Source organism: Ahaetulla prasina, chromosome 5 (genome assembly GCF_028640845.1).
Source record: "Ahaetulla prasina isolate Xishuangbanna chromosome 5, ASM2864084v1, whole genome shotgun sequence".
In the NCBI taxonomy this organism is placed as follows: Eukaryota; Metazoa; Chordata; class Lepidosauria; order Squamata; family Colubridae; genus Ahaetulla; species Ahaetulla prasina.
In genome coordinates, this window is record NC_080543.1 from 106,801,104 (window position 1) to 106,821,990 (window position 20,887).

The following is a 20,887-nucleotide window of genomic DNA, read 5'->3' on the forward strand; positions in this document are numbered from 1 at the left end:
ACCCACATATTGATTCATGGTTTGTTTGAATCATGATCCAATAAATAAAAACGTAGTGGTTGAGTTCCCACAGAAAATTAAGCCAGTCAAATTGCACTAAGTTTGTTGGGAATGGAGCGTTGCACTGGGAAGAAGATGCCTTTAGGCTAATTCTGCTCTTTGTGGTGGCCATCACAGACTTCAAGTGTGTGTGACAAAGAAGTGTGTGTGACTCATAGACCAAGAGTAGAAAATTTGTGGCTCTCTTATATGGTTGGATTGTAATAATCATGGTTCTTGGCCATTGATTACTTATCTGGGGCTGATGGGATTTTGATTCCAATAATATGTTAAGAATTCAGGCGAGGGAGAAATTCTGTAAAAAATTCTAGGTCTAGATAATTTCTGTGAGTTGGTTACCCTTCTGCGTATCCTGGGAATTCTTTGTTAGAAAAGCAAAAGGGTCCCACACTTTTTGCATCTTGAAAGTATAGCTCCAGGGGCTTCACTTAGGAATTACTATGAAGGGGCAACCAAAGATAGATTCTTCTCAGTCGGTCTCCCACACACACACTTCTAGAATCTCCTTGTGAAGACTTGCCTAGCCTTTTATCTCATCTTGTTTCAACAGTGGACAAGATTCTTCTCAGACTTCTAATACCTGCTGAACACCCTTGGAAATTACTATCATCTCTTCTATGTTTGATTCATTGTCATATTGTATTACAGTCTTAAATCAAAAATTGAATCAGAACAGATATTGTGTGGAAATAAACCTAAATAAACAAGTCTTTCCTACATGGACTTACTCTCTTTTCTCTCTCTCTCTTCTCTAGCAACTAATGGTTCATTTGCGAAAGCACAGCGAAATTCTGCTAGAACTGGAAAATGGAATCAAGAACTCTCGCAAGCTGGAAGCCTTATGCAGAGATTTTGAGATGCAAAAAGTCTGCTATCTTCCCCTCAATATCTTCCTTCTCAGGCCACTGCATAGGCTGATGCACTACAAGCAGATAATGGAAAGGCTCTGCAAACATTATCCACCCAATCATGGGGACTTCAGGGACTCCAGAGGTAAATGCGTGAACTCTTCCTGCAGCAATTCTCTTAATTTTAAATTTTGGAGGAAGTGACTTGATTGTTTTCTTGGAGAGCAGGAATCTAACCTGAGTAACAATGAGTACTTTGCATCTTTAAGAGAGAAAAAATATTAATTACAGAGAATTCCCATGTTATTGTTTGTTTGTTTTTGTATTTACTTTATTGTTTCTGTTGAGTTTTAGTTGTAAGTTCTGAGTCTTTCCATTCTGGCAGCATAAATTTAATAAAATAAGGACAATAGCATAAAATGGGAGGGCAGGCAAAGCCTAGCTCTAGCTAGCAACATTAGGCAGAGAGTCAGACAGTAAATGAGCCTGGAAAGAAATTCCTTGAGATTAGCAATCTCACAGAAAAGAGCAGGCAGAGTGAGGAAATAATCAAGGACTATAGAAGAAAATTCTAGATATCTACAACCAGTGTAGAGTAGCTTTCAGGCGTATGTGCATGATTGAAAGAATCTTGATAAATGCATAAAGGTGGTAAATATGTCTAGTAATTTATTCTTGAATACAGAAATATTATGCCTTGGTTTCAAAGGGCAATGATGCCCTGATCAAACATATTTTTAAGTATAGCTATAAAAATGTTTATAGCTTTGTTTCATGGACCAAATCAGTTAAGTCTATCAAATCATTTATACTAGTTCACTAGCAAACATCCATGGAAACTCATCGTCTCCAAGTGAAATTCAGGAATATTTTGAGGGGGCAGATTCAACTTGAAACTAGAAGTCTTATGGCTATAGATTCTATTTCATTGTTCTCAAAATGTTAAATATTGTGTGTTTGTTCTTCAAACTTGTAATAGAGTAGCTCTATTTGATGGCACAGTTTCTTTGTTTGTTATTTTTTCCCCTTTCACAGCTGCTCTGGCAGAAATTTCAGAGATGGTGGCCCAGCTCCATAGCAGTATGCTAAAAATGGAAAACTTCCAGAAACTGCATGAACTGAAAAAGGACTTGATAGCTATGGACAATCTGGTGACTCCAGGAAGGGTAGGTATCCCCACGGTATTTGGAATAAAATATTTGGCTGAAAAAAATGAGCAGTTGTAAGATTCTAGTCAGAATGAGATTGCAGCTTGTGTTGCTGTGGGCTATGGGTATGTTTTCTCTAGAACCTACCAAATTAAAATTTTAAGCATGTTAGATTTGAGAAAATCTGTTGATTGAACCTGTGCTTAAGGTCACCATATCCAGAACAGATGACATATCATTTTCTCATTAAGGTTTCTGTTGGCTAGTATAGTAACTCTCTTTTCCAGATTAACTTCACATTATCTGCCTACTTTCCATTCACTTTTCTGTCCAAAACTGATACTGGGTATTTTTTCAGTTCCCTTGATACCTGACAAAAAGAAATAGCTTTTTCTTTTTTTCCTTGCTTTGGTGGCCCACAACCCAGGTGACCCCCATCACCACCAAAAGATTAGAATCCCAAAAGATCCTCTAAGCCAGTAGACAAGGGAAATCAAATCATATAAGTACAATTACAGCAGGTAGGAAGTCTAAAGCCGAAAGATACTCTCCACCAATAGTATCAAAAGTCACTGAGGGCTTCATTAACATCAACCTGGATACATTTTCTCTGATTAGCTCCTGGAATCAATCCAGGCCACTTAAATCTCTATAGCTAAATCCAAAAGAAGAAGGTTATATTTATACAGTCTCATAAAAATGCTCTCAATTGTATTTAAGACTCTTACCACTTAGAAAACGACTAAAATAAGTGGTCTTTTCTAACTCTTTCCCTTTTGTTTGTATTGGCCTACAACTCTTATTTATTCTTTGCCAGCACTGATAGCAAAACTAGCTACATTTGTTGTCATAGTAGTAGTATAGTAGTAGTAATAGTTAAACTATTGAATTTGAATATATCCTGCTCTACTTGCATAGAAGTGGTAGATTGGTACCTTGTTTCTATTTTTTACTTTCAATTGTATAGTTTTAATTGCATACTGTACTTTCTTCTACTGTGGAGTTTCCTTTCATTCCCAATGCCTGAATGAAGTAACACACACACACACACACACACACACACACACACACACACACACACACATTATTTTTCACTTATGCATCTCTCCTCAATGGCATCATCTCATTAAGTCAATGATACAGCATTAATGAATGGATCTGGGAAAGATTTATATTTATATTCATTTCCCTACCCATTAGAGCGGGGAGGCAAGAAATGATGTCTATCCCCTAAGGAGGTACATACGGTGGAACCCAGAAAAAGGGCCTTCTCTGTGATGGCTCCCTCCCTCTGGAATATCATCCCTCCAGAAGTTAGACTTGCTCTCACTCTGACCCTTTCTCGCAAGGCCCTGAAGACGTGGTTTGGCCAGTGGGCCGGGTAACCCAGAGTGGGATCGAGTCCATTAAATGGCTGATATGAGTGTGTGTTGTTGCCAAGAAGTGGTGTGGTGTGGTTATTATTTTATTATTTTTATTTTTTCCATTATTTTATTTTCTGTAAGCTGCCTAGAGTCGCCTTGAGTGAGTGGACAGCTATATAAATTTTCCAAAATAAATAAATAAATTTATTTTCAAAAATATCCTTTTGAATGCAGGGGTCACAAATACAAAAACCCTCTCTAAAATGCTTTAAAGCGTGTGTCTTTTTCCAGGATCACAGGACAGCTGAAAGGTTTTAGGAAAAGGCATAGGTGCTGTACTGTCTTCCATAGCACTTTTTGGGGATCTTAATTTCAAAGGCTGCCGGCATTTGATTATTTAATTACCACCCATGGCAATGTTCAGCCTGAGGTTTGATGTTTTCTATTTTGTGTCTGTTCCTCCACAGGAATTTATTAGGTTGGGTAGTCTCAGCAAACTGTCTGGAAAAGGCTTACAGCAGCGGATGTTCTTCTTGGTAAGTGACAGGAACTGCCTAGAATGTGTGCAATTAAATACAATTGTGCCACAAATGCCAAGGGAAAAGGAAGGGGGAGGAAATTCACAGAAGCAGTCAGATGCAAACTGCTGAGTAATCTAAGAAGAGACCTGCAGCTTTCTGTTCTGCTGGATGAAAGGAAGCTCAGCCAAATGTTAAATAAACCAACAATAGATGGAATAAATATATAGTGATTCTTAAGAAAACAAAATCTGCACTCACACGTTGTGCATTTTTTCTGCTCTTCCTGAGAATTATGAAATATATGCAGCCCAATACATATGTTGTGACTCCGGCCCTCGAGCTTGTTCTCATGGAGGAGAGTGATTCAGAAAGTGAGGGAGAGGAGCCAGCAAGGCCTCCCTCGCCAGGACCCTCCTCGCTGGCACTGTCCCAAGTTCCAGCTGCAGGCCAGGAGGAGGAACTGACAAGGCCTCCCTCTCCTGCACCCTCCTCCTCCCTGGCAATGCCTCAAGTCCCAGCTGCTGACGGTCAATCCTGGATTGATCCGAGGCAGCAATGTAAAGATAAGCGTGCACAACAGAGGAAAAGGTGTGGCAGGCTCAGAGATTGCTGAGTCACTGAGCCACACCCAAAGGGTATAAAAATGGGTGGAGCTGCCATGTGGCCCTTGTGACGGACAAAAAAGCTACCAAGGGTGCACTGCAGCTCGGTTGTTGGAGGGTTAACAGACTTTGTCAGTGAGTTTTGGCAACTGAACTTGAATACAAGATAACAGACTCAGAACTTGGCAGGTCTTTGCACGGTCACTGCCAAGTATTTCCTCAACTGAAGAAAATCAGGTCTGTAGCAAATAAAAAGATTGGGAGACACACGTCTTGCATTTACTCTGTGAAGTGGGGAGGGGGACATAACATAGATTTCAGAAAATGATGCATCTAGGATTAATTTAATAGAGAAACTGTCAGCCATCCCAACTTGGTCAATCAGATAGAAAGACTGTCACAGCCATAGCAATAAAAGTATACGGTACCTTATTGAGGCCTTACTGGTTACAGAGAAGCAAAGCCAAATCTAGCTTTTCTGTGTCCAAACCAAGCATTTAACTGTTCCCCTGGGATTCATCCCCCCTTATCATTGAGTGACCAATCACTTTCAAATAAATTGATTTAGTAACAGCTGCCTGGGCTTGAAGGTGTTGCATTCCATTGGGTGACTTTGAGCAGGTTCCAGCTTCCCTGGGAACGGTTCATAGGGTTTCTCTTTCCTTTCTTCATTTCTTCCTCCCCTCCCCCATTTGGCCACCCTGCTTTTCTCCCTCCCTCCGCCCCCCCCATCATTACTTACAACAGCTTGGCATCTAACTGAGCAAGGCCTACACTGTGAGATGGTAAGCCTGACAGAAACTTGGACCACTATCTTGAAAGTGCTTTGTAGCAGGATATGTAGGTCTACAATAAACTGCACACAGCCCTGTGATGAACTTTATTTTGGCAATTTAGGCTAAACCAGTGGTTCCCAAACTTTGCAGCTTGGCAGACCCATTAGGGGGAAATGGGAACCAGGCCACGCAAGTGGCAGCCAGGGCACATGCACACAGCTCAACTTGCACAAGCAGTGGGCTGGTATGCACACACATGCATACACAGCTCAACATACGCAAGTTGAACTGCAGTGCATGTGCGCTCTGGGTGCAAGTTGAGCTGCGCATACATGCGCACAGGCCCACCGCTCTCGCGGCCCCGTTGTGAATAGGTCATGGCCTGGTAATGGGCCACGGCTCAGGGATTGGAGACCCCTGGGCTAGACAGTCAGTAGGTTATAGAGGTTGCTTTTATTAACTAACCTACAGGACAAAGCTGATTATAAGGCACAGTGTTATCACACCAGCAAAGAAAAATGCCTTTATAGATTTACCATGACTTCTGATTAGAAGTCAACTAGCTGGAATATAACATGAAAATATTTGTTCTACATAGAGAAGAAATCTAAATACAGTGTAGCAAGTAGGAGAATGAGTTGAATCTTCCCAAGAGCCAAACCAGGCCCTGTCTCACTTTGGCCTCTAAATCCTGACATTAAACACTTATAATATGAGATAATTCTTTGTCATTCAACTTAAGTCTCCCATACAAAAGATCTGCATGTTTTATCTCAAGGAAACAAAGCTAACTTCTAAAATACCAGCTTTTTTGAGGAAAAGCTCCTACATCTCTAGTGAACAGTGATGTTCACTGTTCTAGTGAACAGTGACTTACATATTTGGGTCTGTTTTAAATAGTTTTAGAAGAAAATGGGAAACTATTGTATTATTATAGGTAGTGGATGGAAACATTTTCAAAATAATGATTGGATGAATATGGTTTTCTCCCATGTTCTTAAGGGCTAGTTCATACGATTGATCCTCTGGGTTAAAGTAGATATACTGGGATAGCAGTCCTAAATTCATGCATGTTATCCTGCAAAGAACATAACTTCTTTATTAGCTCTAAATGACAACAGTCAAAAGTCAATGATCCCATGTTCATTAAGTCACATATAGAATATCAGATGTATTTAGAGTTCTCTGTTTCCTTTGTTCTGACTATATTCTTGCCTGCTATGTTTCAGTTCAATGATGTCTTGCTGTACACAAGTCGGGGCCTAACCGCATCCAATCAGTTCAAAGTTCACGGGCAGCTTCCACTGTACGGCATGATGGTAAGTAAATGCTTAGTTGAGGCTGAATTGGTTACTGCTGAATCTCTTAAAATGTAAACGGTGTTTATAGAAATGTACACCTTCTCAATTACTGTACTCTGACTAGAATAATTAGAAATTTGAAGGAATAAATGTAGCTGGGAGGAAACGAAAAGTTTGTTTGAAAACTTAATGGGTTTAACTTCAATCATAGCCATCTTTTCAAACTGCGGGAATTGTTGTTGGTGGGGGCATCTTGCTCCATTGTGCCGCTTTCGTTAATCTTTTCAGATCTGAAGATCCATTAGGTTCTAGATCAGTTCTTTGGCAACTTGCATAGGGGGGTTTATGTGAACATTTGCTTTTGAATGTTTACACCGGAACATCACCTCCTACCAATACAAATTTATTCAGAAGATAAAGCACGAGTGATGCACGAGATTTGTGCACAAATGGAGATGTGGAGGGAAATGAAATTTCAATTTGCCACAGTGATTTGAAATCCCTTTGCTGGCAGAAAACAAACCAGAAGATTCATGCCTCCCTTCCAAGAGAGTGGGAGGAAACTCCTTGGCAATTTTTGAGCTCTCTTGTTGAAGAGGATAATCAGCAAGGCTAGTCCCTTCCATACAATGGAGAGGAAAAATAAAAGGGTAGAGATCATCACCCTGTTGCTTCTACTGGCAACAACAATATGAAGCCACATTTTCTTTGCTAGAAAGAACGAACTTGATAGGATGCTGCTCACATAAGAATGGCAGCAGGCACAGATGACCAAGATTCTTCCATACCACATGCCAAGCTCCAGCATTTTTAAGCAATGCACCCTTTGAAAATATTCAGAACAAATGCCCTTAATTTGACATCTACCATAGAAAATAAAACAGCTGCCTGTATTTCAACCCTGAGGTTGGCCTATCTTATGCCAAGGAGGTGGTGTATATGATTCTGATGCCCATATTCTCTCTTTGATTGATTGATTTTTCATTGTGGCTTTTAATGCATGTGGTCACACTGCAGATCTAACTAGAATGAATTTTCTTACCCCTAAATAGCTTTGCATTTTATCTTATCCACTAACTCTGCATACTACGAGGAATAGCTGGTAACCTTGGAGCAGCAGATTTTAAATAGCTATTATTGTGCTCTGTGAGCTTAGTTATTTACTTGCCCAACTAGGTAACCTCATCAGTGCTAGTGATTGTGGGGTAGGCTCCCTGTTTCTACACAATAGCTTGGCCTGCCCAGTTTTGGGGGTAGGTTTCTCCATCATAGTTCCATGATGAAGGTATTGTTTTCTGCTTGATTATTTGTCTGGTATTGTCTGGGCCCTATGAATCTGGATTTCAGCTGCTTAAAAGGATGTGTTCTGCACTTTTTTCTTCCTTCTTAACTTTTTTATTGTCTCTTTTAAATGGTGTATAAACGTGGTATATCACTATGAGTCTATTGATGGCTGATTTGTCTGAAAGTCAAGTTTCCAGTCTAGGATGCTTACAGTTTCCCAGTTGAAACTATGGTTGAGTCTCTTCGTGAGTTATGAAAGTAAGGAGTTTTCATTGTATCTTCTGATTACTAGTTAGTGTTCATAGATGTGCTCTGCTAGTTTTTTTGTTTGTCAGTACTAAATAGTGGCTGTTACATAGTAACTGCTATAATTCTTTCCAGAGTTTCCATATTGGTGAAAAGAAAAAAAAATCGTTGCATTCCTAGTGAAAAACAATCAGACCGTGGTAGCTTGCATTTTTGTAAATTATTGTCTACATGTGTTTGAAAATTATTTTTCTTACTGTAGGATGATGTCTATATTTTTATTTTCTCAGATAGAAGAGAGTGAAGAAGAGTGGGGGGTTCCTCACTGCTTTACACTGAGAAGTCAACACCAATCCATTGTTGTTGCTGCGAGGTAAGTGCCTTGAACCACATGCTTCAAGAACATCTATGTAGGGATTTGAGACAGTGATGCCTGTACCACAGAATATGCACTTTGGATTGTTGTAGGTAGCCAGTTACAATGGTCATTCTGAATTCATTTGTAATCACCCTTTTATAGTAAACAAGCAGCAGTTAATATAAAATAAGGTAGGCTTGCAGAGGAGGAGGCAGTATTATGCTTTCTTGTAATTTTATCTGGCCTGGTTACAAAGATGTTTATTCCCCCCTCTCCCCCAATAGTATGAAAGCAGGATTTGGCTTCATTTTGACCAACTTCTGAAGCTCACTGTGATTTGCAATGAAAAAATCAGGAGGCTGTGAAGACCTCTTGCCGAATGTATTGGGCTAGGATGGGGATAGAGCTGGGTGGCTGTGCAGCCTGGCAACTGTGGGAAGGGTACTTCTGTTTTTATCTTTGCTTTTGTGTGTTGTGTGAGCTGCCTAGAATCATTATATGTAAATAAACAATAAATAAACCTCTATTATTTTCCTAGTAATCACATTGAAAGGGACAAGTGGACTGAGGACATACAGATGGCCATTGATTTGGCAGAGAACTGTAATGATCCTGCTTCTGAATTCCATGGAAATAGCCCACCTGACACAAGTAAGTCCAGAACCAGTAAAGGTAGGATAAATCCTACAGTTCCAAAGTATACATAGAGATACATAGAGAACATTTTGCAGGATTACTGTTTTAAAAACAAGGAATATCAGTATGGTCTTTTCTTTCTAATTTCAGTTCAGATAGATTACATGGCAATTGATTTGTGGGTATCAAATCCTATATGAAGAATTTGAGAAATGTTTTTAATAGCAGTAAATGGAATAGTATGTAAATAGTATGTAAAGTAGTAAATGATATAATCCTGAAATTAAAGAATGCCTTCTGTGTCCCAAAACAATACACTTAGTACACTGAAGTGTGTACTAAGTCACTCTATTTACAATAGAAAATTACCAGGGCCCAAATTATAAATCAGTGTTTCACAACCTTGGCAAATTTAAGACTTCAGCTCCCAGAATTCCCCAGCCAACATGGTCCATGCTGGCTGGGAAATTCTATTAGTTGAAGTCCACACACCTTGAGAAATACTGTTATAGATAATAATAATGTTCCTGTGCACAATCCCGTATTGGATTATTGATTAATCAATTGGCCATTAATTTCTCATTGGCATGCTTTCCTCAGGGAAAAAATATCTTTTTCCTTCCATATTCCTTTTTTCCCTACACAACCACTCAAAACACTAATATGGCTTCTTCAACCACTTTGGAGATTTCCCCATATCAGAGACAGTCTTTTGCTTATGATTTCATGCTCCGTTTACAAGGGGGGAAAAAAAGAGGCTTTTTCCCTGCATTTCGTAGAATCCCCCGAGGAGCCCACTGTAGACCAGGAATCGGAAGACGATCTCAATGCATCCCGCACCTCACTTGAACGTCAAGCTCCTCACCGTGGCAACACTACGGTGCACGTCTGCTGGCACAGAAATACCAGTGTCTCCATGGTCGACTTTAGTATTGCGGTGGAGGTATCTGGCTCAAAATGGCTTGGACTGCAGCTCGAAAGAGCCATCTTCTTCAGGCACCATTTCCTTTCCAGTCGTTGCCCTCTTGGTTAATTGGAAACTATTAAGTCCATTCAAAAGACATGATTTTAACAGGCGATTTATGAATAATTTGGATTTCCACGTGACACCTTTCATACTTCTAAATTAATTTTCATATATGGATATCAAGAGGGGTTCTTCTGAGTATTTTTAAAAAAAAAAAATCCTCAGTGTATTTGGAAAGGGCAATAAGTCTATCCGCTGCAGTCTGAAATGTGCATTTCTATGCAACTTGTTTTATTTTCTGCTGTCTATTATTCTCTGGAGCCTTACAATATTCTCCTCTCAGCCTCATCTGCCTTTCTCATGTTTTCTTTATCAGAGGAAATCTCTCTGTATTTTAAAGATGCATTTTGACTGTAGCTAAACCAATTTGACACGAATTAACGAGGTATGAAATCCAAAACATTCTCATCTCAAATCAGTGAAATTTGCATGGAAAGTATTGCATTCTCATATCAACTCAAGTGAACTCTTAATGTGGAACTTCAGTGTTTAATTTTATCAAAGGTAAAGGGGGTATTTGTGGAGATCATCATTATTGTTTTGCTTTCAGTTCTTCTTCATAAAGTACAGCTCCGTTCAACTCTATTGAAAAGTAGAAGGAAAAAGGTCTTCTGAAGCACATACACGTTCTATAAAATTGAGTTCAAGAGGAAAAAATAACATAGCATTTCATTTAAATTAGAAATTGGTTTAGCTTCTTTAAAGGTACCTGCAGACACCCATTTCCAAAGGAATGCCTCTAGGTTGTTTTGGCTACATCGGGGAATACATTGGATAAACACGCCTTGGTTTTATAGAATAAAAGGTTCTATAGATTTAAAAGTAAAACTTTTAAAGAACTAAATCTTTCCCTTGGATTCAGACATACTTGGTTGCAGTTCCCTCCAAATACAAATGCTTCTGAGAGTGTGTGTTGCATGTTCTGTCAGAATCATTCTAATATTTCACCTCTGGAGATCAAATGTCGCAGCCAGATCACCCACTCTGGAGTTTATCACATTAAACAACCTAGAAGCAGATCCATGTGCCCTCACACATCTGTCTTTAGTTCCACAGCTTTTCCCATGACCAGCAAGTTACAGTCATACTTTCCTAATTCTGTGTTTAATGTCACATCAGCATTATAGTTTATGCTTTCTCTCTGTGTCTTTCCTTCTTTCCCTCCTTCTTTCTCTTTTTCTTGTGGTAGAAGACCCTCTCACTGTCAGTGACTGTCCTTCCCCACCTGTTGGACTGATCAGTGATCAGCGGCCTGTTTCCATTTCATATGTCTGCTGGTACCGAATGCAAAGCCTGTCCTTTTATGATACCCTTCAGAAAATGAGGTAACCAAAATCAAAAAGTGGAGAATTAGGACTACATGTGTGTTATGGTAGCCCAGTACACACACATCCTGTCTGGTTTTTTGAAACTGGAATGGGTCAAAATGAAAACTTTCAAAAAACAGTAAAATGCTTGTTAGCCCCTGTTGACAATTTGGAAGGCAATAGTGTTTCCTTTTAGCTGTTTTGATAAGAGCATAGTTCATTATGGTGCTAAACCTCCAGCAGAACAAAAAAAAAGGGATAATAAAACTTTTCCACTCAGAGAACAAAGGTTCAGCAAGATTGATTGTTTTTAAGCTAAACTGTGGGTTTATCTCCCCTTTGTCATAATCATTGGATGTGTTTGATATTTGGCATCTAGCTTCTTTCAAATATATGATAGACACACATTGAATCCAAAGCACCTTAATTTAACTATTTCACACCAAAAAAAAGTTTTCAAAAACTTAATTCAAAGCAAAGCCTCTCATTTATGCAAGTTTATAATCTACCTATGTTTTACCTATTAAAATCAGTGGGGCTTAAGTTATTGTGATTAAGCTACCTTTTAAAGATGACTTAAGAGAAATATATTCATTTTTCTGGACCCTTTTAAATAGAATAGAATTCTTTATTGGCCAAGTGTGATTGGAGACACAAGGAATTTGTCTTGGTACATACGCTCTCAGTGTACATAAAAGAAAAGATACGTTCATCAAGAATCATAAGGTACAACACTTAATGATAGTCATAGGGAACAAATAAGCAATCAAATCATATTAGGAAACAGTCAATACAATATATAGTGGTGTTGGGTGAAATATTCTTTATAAAATTTCCCCACCAGCAGAAAGAATTATGATTTAGAATTATAGTAAAATTGTGTTCTAGCCACACTCCCTTAAAATTAAATATTCTGACCTCAAATCTGCTTCAGCAAGTGGCTGGATTTAGCTAGTCTTTGCTGAGCTCAGGAGCAAAGCAGTCCTGGTAACTAGTTGGAAGTGTTGGAAGCCAGGAATTTCAGGCCTAGAACATAAGCCAGGAAGTCAAGAGACCATTCTGGAAAAAAGGGCAAGGGCAAAATACTTCTTTAACTTTGTCAAGAAAATTGCATGTCTGCCAATAGCACCTCAGTTTGAGTGGGGCTTCTAATAAGGTAACAGCAGATAATTTATTTCTTGCTAGCTCAACTTACAAGCTGACCTCACTGAATGAAACAGTTCAGAAACTTGAAGTGCAATCTATTACCGTTTTTCAACAGACAAAAATAAACTGTTCCAATTTAGGCCGGGGAAAAAAACTGCCATTCTACATGAGTCTTGCCTGCTTTCCATCAGCTTGTTTTACCATCTTCGTGTATTTTATTTCGTTTGTTGTACTATTTCCCTCCTTTTTTCAGAACCAACTTTCTGGAAACCTCCTGCGAAAATTCAAAAACAGCAATGGGTGGCAGAAGCTTTGGGTGGTGTTCACCAACTTCTGCATGTTTTTCTACAAATCTCACCAGGTAATTGATTCTTCTGAAAGCAGAAAATAATCTTTATGTTAGCTTTTTCACATTAGAGGATTGAAATGCAGCTTGATTAGCCTCAGGAGAGCTAGTATAGATAGTCCTTGACAGCAATTGTAGATAGTGCTTGACTTATGACAGCAATTGGGGTAAGAATTTTCATTGCTAAGTAATGTAGTTGCAAAGCCTGACTGGATCACTGAACAATGGCAATCCGTGTAGTCCTGGTTATTACAGTCATTAGAGGAGTCAAATTCTTGCCAGCTTCCCACATCCAACAGTCTTGGGAAAGGCAGCAGAAAGCTGCAATTCACTCATGGGCAGGAGAGTGGCTGTTGCCAAGTGAGAGATGGAACAAGGGGGTATGGGGAAGGGTCAGAGAGTGTGTGTGTGTGTGTGACAGTGCAAGGGATTGTGCAAGAGGTGTCACATGGGTTTTGGAGAATGAGAGGGGCTGTGTGGATCAAAAAAGATGGTAGGGGATATGAGAAGATGACTGAGGTATGGTGTGAGTCAGGGAATGTGCTGGGTCAGGCAGAGTGTGAGGTGACGTGCAAGAGATACATGAGGGGCATTGCATGGATTGGGAAGGATATAAGAGGGTCCGTGAGAGCTTTTGGATCAGGAAGGATAAATGACTTCATGAGAGGGTGCACAAGAGGTGTAATGAGAGTCAGGAGGAGTGCAAGGGGTGTGCAAGAGGTGCCACACAAATCAGGGACGGTGCATGGGGGCAGTGTGGGTTGGGGATGATATGCAGGCTACATGAGTGGCTGATGCAGTGCAATTGCAGAGGATCTGGGGGCGGGGTATACAAGTGGGAAGACTTACCTCAAGTGACTGGCAACTTTCCTGCTGGCTTCCCCATAGACTTTCTTAGGAAGCCAGCACGGAAGGTTGCAAAATGATCATTGCGTTGCGTTTGGCACCTGGTCATAAGTGCATGTGGGGTTGCCAAGTACCCAGATCGTGATCACATGACTATGGGGGTGTTGGGACGGCTGGAACTCCCAAGTACTGGTTGTAACCACTGTTTATTCAGTGCCATTGTAACTTAGTTGCTGATTGTTGCTGATTTATTTATTACATTTTAATTCTGCTTTTATTACTGTTTATAAGTAACTCAAGGTGGTAAGCATACTTATGTCCTTCCTTATCTTTTTGGGTTGGGCTGAAAGACTGACTGGCCCAAAGTCACTTATCCAACTTTCATGACTAAGGTCAGACTAGAACTCATAAGTCTCCTGGTTTCTCACCTGGTGCCTTAACTACTAGCCCAAACTGGCTCTTAGCTGAATGAATGGTTGAACTGTTTACTCAGGTGGTTTGAATGATCATAAATCAAGGACAGCCTGTATTAGAAATGTCTGCAATGAAATTCTGCACTTTCATGAGTGCTGTTTGAAAGCAGCTATTCTGTTAATAGTGGCTTTGGTTCATACATTTCATTTCTCTGAGGAAGGGTACACCCAAGGATATTTGAGATTAATTAATATGAAGCATTTTACAGAAAATGGATTAGCTGCAGGGATAATTAATTATGGATAAACAATTTGGAGAGAAAAATCAGCACTGAATTCTAAAGTTTATTCCAAAGGCACTTGATGGATTTCTGAGAATTCCAAATGCTTCAGTATTTCAGAATTGGGGGGTTTAAATGGAAGTATAGGATTAATAACTGCAGATAAAACTAATCCATTTTTTATCTGCAGAAGTCTACACCACTACAGAAATCTGCTGTCCAGACCTCTACTTAACTTGTAGACTTGTTAATCCTTTAAAAAAAAAAAGGTCCATTCCTGCTTGCCCTCAAAAGAGAAGGTTATTCTTGGTGTGGTATTTTGCTACTGCAAAAGGTTAAATTTATAGTAAGAAAGTAGCAGTTGAAACGTGATGTCCAGATTTACATTGGCACAGATATGGCTGTGTGTGGAAAACAGAGGAACCGAACAGATTGGGAGCAGATGGAGCACAGAAAATCAACGAGGGAACAAAATAAGCAATGCAGCCTCTTTCTTTCTGCTTCTTGCCTTCTTTTCCATCCAGTGGTTTTTTTATAAACTCTGTGCATCACACATAAGAGTATAAGCCTACAGAGGCTCCTCATAATGTTATTTTAGCCCTCTTTCATCTAGTGCACTGTCTAACGACAATGTAATTCTTTGCTTCATTACTATACCATCGTTATCTTGAGGATCAGAGCAATCACCTGCACTCTTTTTTTTTTTTGAGAAAATCCTTATTCATCTATCTTCAAATATACTTGTGATGTCAGTTAAGGAGGAGATTCAAGAAGAAGATTGTTCTGTTCCCACCAACCACAACCAAGCAGACACGCGAGCTGACTATATATCTGCCAGCAATTTACTCTGACGACAGATATCAGTTCTGGCAACGAACCTGCGATTGCCTGCCAAGTTCTCCTATCTCCTCAGGCTAGTGTAATTGCAGTTCAGAAAGAAACAGAAGCCAAAGTCTTAATCTCAAACTATTGCAGCCAAAGTTTCCAAGAGTCAGTTTTTGTCCGTCACAAGAAGCTATAGAGCAGTTCCTCCTGCTTTTATACCCTGTGGGGTGTGGCTCCGTGACTCAGCACTCTCTAGGCCTGCCCCACCCCTTCTTTTGTTGTTCCCGCCTCTCCTTTCTGCGCTGCCTGGGATTTAACCAGGACTGATTGTCAGCAGCTGAGTATTGAGGCATTTCCTGGGAGGGGGAAGGTGCAGGAGAAAGAGGCCTCGTCATCTCCTCCACCTGACCTGCCTCTGGGACCTGGAGTGGAGCCAGAGAGGAAGGTCCTGCAGAGGGAAGCCCTGTTGGCTCTTCCCTCTCACTCTCTGAGTCATTCTCTGCCTGGAGGCCCAGCTCGGGGGCTGAAGACACAACAAAGATGGTGCTCTCCCTATTTCTCCTTGCCATGGCTTTGATGTGCTTCCTGTCTTATACCATAGTAGCCAAAATTGTGGAAACCTTTTGGGAAAAGTATATTTTTGAGGTTTGATAACTAATAACACCACTTTTTTTTTTTTGAGTTTCAGGATAATCATATTCCACTGTTGGAGTGGCCTGGGAATAGCTCAGACCTTAACCCAATTGAAAATCTATGGAGCCGACTAAAGAAACTTGTTAGTCAGAAGCAATCCAGCAATAAAACCCAGTTAATAAAAGCAATCATTCAGTCTTGGTTTCACATTATAGCAGCTGCAGAACAAAAAGACTTGGTTCACTCCATGGGAAGACGTTGTAAGGCCATAATTCATGCTAAAGGTTACCCAACTAAGGATTAACTGACATGATGATCATTTTTTTACATCTCATTTTTTTCTATGGTGATAATTTTTGTATATCTCGTTTTTTCTATATGTTTCACTTTTCTTCTTTATGCTGTAACTGCTATTCTAATAGCAAATCCTTCATAAAAGTTATTGCATTACATTCTTGATTGAATTATCTTTCCATTGATATATAATTTTATGGTACTACTCCCCCCAAAAAAGTGGCATTATTAGCTAGTTTTAGAAAATACACTTTTCCCAAAAGGTTTCCACAATTCTGGCCACTACTGTACTCTTTAAGATACTGTGCCACAAATGTATGAATTGCTGTAGTTAATTACTTCCCTTGGACAGAGATTTCTTGTGGAAATTGCATGTGTGGTGGAGTTTTCTTAATAGTACAAATTTCATGAAGCAAGCCCAGCAGAGCTAGCATTACTAGTCCATAATCCCCATCATTAAGCAACATGAAATTCAACATTGTATATCTATGCCATTTAGCAATGGCAGTTCCTACAGTCCCATTTGTCATTAAGGGAGGACATCACCAAATTCCTTCCAGCTTCTAATCGACTTTACTTTTGGGAAACAAGTAGGGAACGTCAGAAATTGGAGTTACATGACCACATTCCTGTTAACTTATACATCACATTATTTTTCATGTATAGAAGAGCTAACAGTTTACTCTCTGATCTCTCTGCTCTGCCCTTCTTAGCAGAGCAAAGAGATTGGCTAGAAAGAGATTTCATGAAAATATTGCAAGCTGTTTGCATAGTGCATTTGTGGGTCCTAGCTCCAGGCTGCCAGTACAATTGCATTGTTTTTGATGTAGAAGAACAAACAGCTTACTCCCTTGCAACCCTTCGTCTCCAATCTCCCTGCTCTTCAAATAGTGGGAGAAAGAAAAACACAGGTCAGATTCAGAACACAACATATTGACTGTAATGGTGTTCATGAAATGAGGGATACTGCAAAGGTAACAAATGGTCATCAATTGGTTATATAATTATTCTTTCAGCACCGTTGTAACTTTGAATGATTGCCAAGTGAGTAGTTGATACGCAAGGACCACTCATATGTACTATGGAAACTTTGCTTGCATCAGCTCAAGAAACTGAGATAAGGAACAGTTGTCAGTGGATGAAGGTAGTCCTCCAGGAGTCTACCATGAACCATAGAATATTCTGACCATCTTCTCCATTCCATACAAATAACCACTTAAAGGCCACAGAATGATGAGCAGCCATTCCTTTTCACTTGCACATCTGGTCAAAAATAAATATAGTAGAGAACCGGAGTGTCAGCGTTCCAGAAAACCCTTCTTGCAGAAAAGACTCCGAAGCAAACATCTTTCAAAATTCTTTTACTAACATAGATAATCTGGCACAGTTGGTTGAAATCCAAATCTGGGGATCCGGGTTCCTCCCTCAGTAATACAAACTCCAAAATTTATTTAATTTTAATTAATTAATTAATTAATTAATTAATTTTGTCACACAGTATATATAAGCATAAGCATGAAATAATTGTACAATATAGAAACATATATAAGTATGTAATGACTATATTAATTGGATATAACGAAAGGAAACAATAGGACAGGAATGGTGGGCACGTTTGTGCTCTTATGCACGCACCTTACAGACCTCTTAGGAATGGGGTGAGGTCAATGGTAGATAGTTTTTGGTTGAAGCTTTGGGGATTTTGGGAAGAGACCACAGAGTCAGGTAGTGTATTCCAAGTATTAACAACTCTGTTACTGAAGTCATATTTTCTGCAATCAAAATTGGAGCGGTTAACATTAATCTTAAATCTATTGTGTGCTCGTGTATTGCAATTGAAGCTGAAGTAGTCTTCGACAGGAAGGACTTTGTAATAGATGATTCTATGAGTTAAACTCAGGTCATGTCGAAGGCGGCGTAGTTCTAAATTTTCTAAACCCAGGATTTCAAGTCTGGTAGCATAAGGTATTTTGTTGTATTCAGAGGAGTGGCGAACTCTTCTTGTAAAATATTTCTGGACACGTTCAATTGTATTGATGTCAGAAATGTGGTATGAGTTCCAAACAGTTGAGCTGTATTCAAGAATTGGTCTGGCAAATGTTTTATATGCTCTGGTTAATAGCGTAGTGTTTTTGGAGAAGAAGCTGCGCAAGATTAGGTTTACAACTTTTAAGGCCTTTTTTGCGATGTAGTTACAGTGGGTTTTGGCACTTAGAACATTTGATATGAAAACTCCAAGATCTTTAACAGGGTGAGGGTCATCAGTAAGGTAATGTCCCTCAAGCTTGTACTTAGTGTTTTGGTGTTTTTTTTCCAATATGTAAAACAGCATTTGCTGGTTGAGATTTGGAGTTGCCAGGTTTTTGACCATTCAGATAAAAAGTCAAGGTCTTTTTGGAGGATAGCTGTATTGTTGATGGTGTTAAATAGTTTGACATGGTCAGCAAAGAGAACACAATTACTTATAATATGGTCACAGAGATCATTAATGTATAATATTAAGTGTGTTGGTCCAAGAACGCTTCCTTGGGGAATTCCACTTTTAACAGGAACAGGATCTGATAGAGCATTGCCAATTTTGACCATTTGTTGTCTGTTTGATAGAAAAGCTGTTATCCAATTGTGGAGGGGTTCTGAGATGCTATAGGATTTTAGTTTTAGGAGAAGTTTATCATGTACTACTGAGTCAAAAGCTTTACAGAAGTCTATGTAGATTGCATCTATTGCTTTGCCCTGATCAAGATTTGTAGTCCATATGTTTTTGCAGTGAAGAAGTTGTAAATAGCATGATAAATTTTTTCTGAAACCAAATTGTTTATTAGAGAGTAGGTTGTTTGTTTCTAGATGGAGGGTAATGGATTGGTTGATGATAGATTCCATTACTTTGCAGGTGACACAGCAAAGAGAGATAGGTTTGTAATTTTTGACTAGGCTGGGGTCTCCTTTTTTGAAGATAGGGATGACTGTGGCTAGTGACCAAAGTTTGGAAAGGGAACTGGTCGTGAAAGCTTTTTCAAAAATTATGCTTAGGGGTTCTGCTATATTAGTGGAAATCTTTTTTAAGAAGTATGCACATAGTCCATCAGGTCCAATAGATAGGGATGGTTTCAGTTTGCAAAGAGCTTTTTCAATATTATCTTCTGTGAAATCTATATGTGTTAGGTCGTTGTACTCATTGTTGATACAATTGGGGAATGTCGGGTATAAGTCATTACTGTTAACAAAGACTGTGCCAAAGAATGTGTTGAAGAGGTTTGCTTTAACTGTTTCATCATTATATTCTTTGTCATTAGAATCCTTTAGTGGTGGGATGGATCTCGAGTCTTTAAGTTTGTTGTTCACAAAATTATAAAAAGCACGATTGGAATTTGTGTGCAAGAGGTCTTCTTCTTGCTTGGTGTGGTAATTGGTGCATTCAGTTTTTATTTGATTGCATATATTTCTGTAGTGGTTTTTGAAATTTGCTACATAGCCCTTTTTGTTTCTTCTCCAGAGGGATTTTTTTTTGGATTGAAGCTTTTTTATTGATATGGGTAGTTTGTTTTTTCTGGTTTTGGTGGTGGTTTGTGGTATGTAAAGATTAATGACTCTATTGACTTCAAGTAGGAAAACTTTATAGTGGTCTTCTGCAGTGATGCAGGTTGAGAACAGATTATGCCAGTCAAGAAATGAGAAGTCGTAGGTCATAGTTGGCTTTTTGGAAATTGTAGTTTGGAATACCATTATTATGACGATTTATATAAGGGCGTATATTTGAGACAAAAGTCTATCATGCTGTGGTCGCTGTTGGAAAAGGGTTCTTTTATTTGTAGTCCATAAATTGAGTTTGTGTTGTTGCAGAAGATGAGGTCAAGGCAGTTGTTGAGTCTTGTATTGTTAGTTACTAGTTGTTCTAGACCAAGGTTTGTAACAGCGTTGTATAGGGTAGTATGGATGGGTTCAGTTGTACATTCATTTGTTATCCAGTTAATAGAAGGTAGATTAAGGTCACCCAGGAAGATGAGAGGATATGGGCAAGAGGTAGCCCATGTTAGCAGTGTGGTTAACTTGTTTGCATGAGCTATGTCGTAGTCAGGGGCTCTGTAATATAGTAAGAATCTAAGTGTGATGTTAAGGGACAGGTCACATACAATAGTTTCAGGAAGAGAAAGTTGATGTGTAACTTCACATTTTTAGATTCAGTGACTTTTTGTAAAAGATAGCCACTCCACCTCCTCTGCGGGTTTCGCGATCTGACCGAAAAACATGATACTTGTTGTGGCTCCAGCCCACCCACTCCCGGGCCTGGCCCCCTGCCAGAGAGTGACTCAGGCGGAAGGGCCGTCAGGGCTCCCCTCCGCAGGGCCGGCCTCTCTGGCTCAGCTCCAGGAGCCAGAAGCAGGCCAAGTGGAGGAAGTAACGAGGCCTCTGTCTCCTGTATCTTCCCCTGCCCAGGCAATGCTTCCAGACCCAGCTGTGGACAATCAGTCCTGGTTAGATCCCAGGTTTCATAGACAAGAGAGGCGAAAACAACAGAAGAAGGGGTCGAGCAGGCCTAGAAAGTGCTGAGTCACGGAGCCACACTCCACAGGGTATAAAAACAGGAGGGGCTGCTCTATTACTTCGTGACGGACAAATCAAACTGA

The 20,887-nt window shown here is 39.6% G+C and overlaps 1 protein-coding gene across 7 annotated transcripts in view; it reads left to right on the forward strand.

Annotated features, from left to right (window-relative positions):
* Positions 1-20,887, forward strand: part of FARP1 (FERM, ARH/RhoGEF and pleckstrin domain protein 1) — a 162,575-nt gene that overhangs the window by 135,464 nt on the left and 6,224 nt on the right. For 6 of the 7 annotated variants that reach the window (XM_058185564.1, XM_058185566.1, XM_058185567.1 and 3 more), the window contains 8 exons: positions 816-1,053; positions 1,944-2,074; positions 3,888-3,956; positions 6,549-6,638; positions 8,441-8,523; positions 9,047-9,159; positions 9,924-10,087; positions 12,878-12,985. In XM_058185564.1, the coding sequence (XP_058041547.1) occupies positions 816-1,053; positions 1,944-2,074; positions 3,888-3,956; positions 6,549-6,638; positions 8,441-8,523; positions 9,047-9,159; positions 9,924-10,087; positions 12,878-12,985 (996 nt within the window). Of the gene's footprint in view, positions 1-815; positions 1,054-1,943; positions 2,075-3,887; positions 3,957-6,548; positions 6,639-8,440; positions 8,524-9,046; positions 9,160-9,923; positions 10,088-11,360; positions 11,497-12,877; positions 12,986-20,887 lie in introns of all 7 variants that reach the window. The other variant, XR_009155366.1, reaches the window with a different exon arrangement.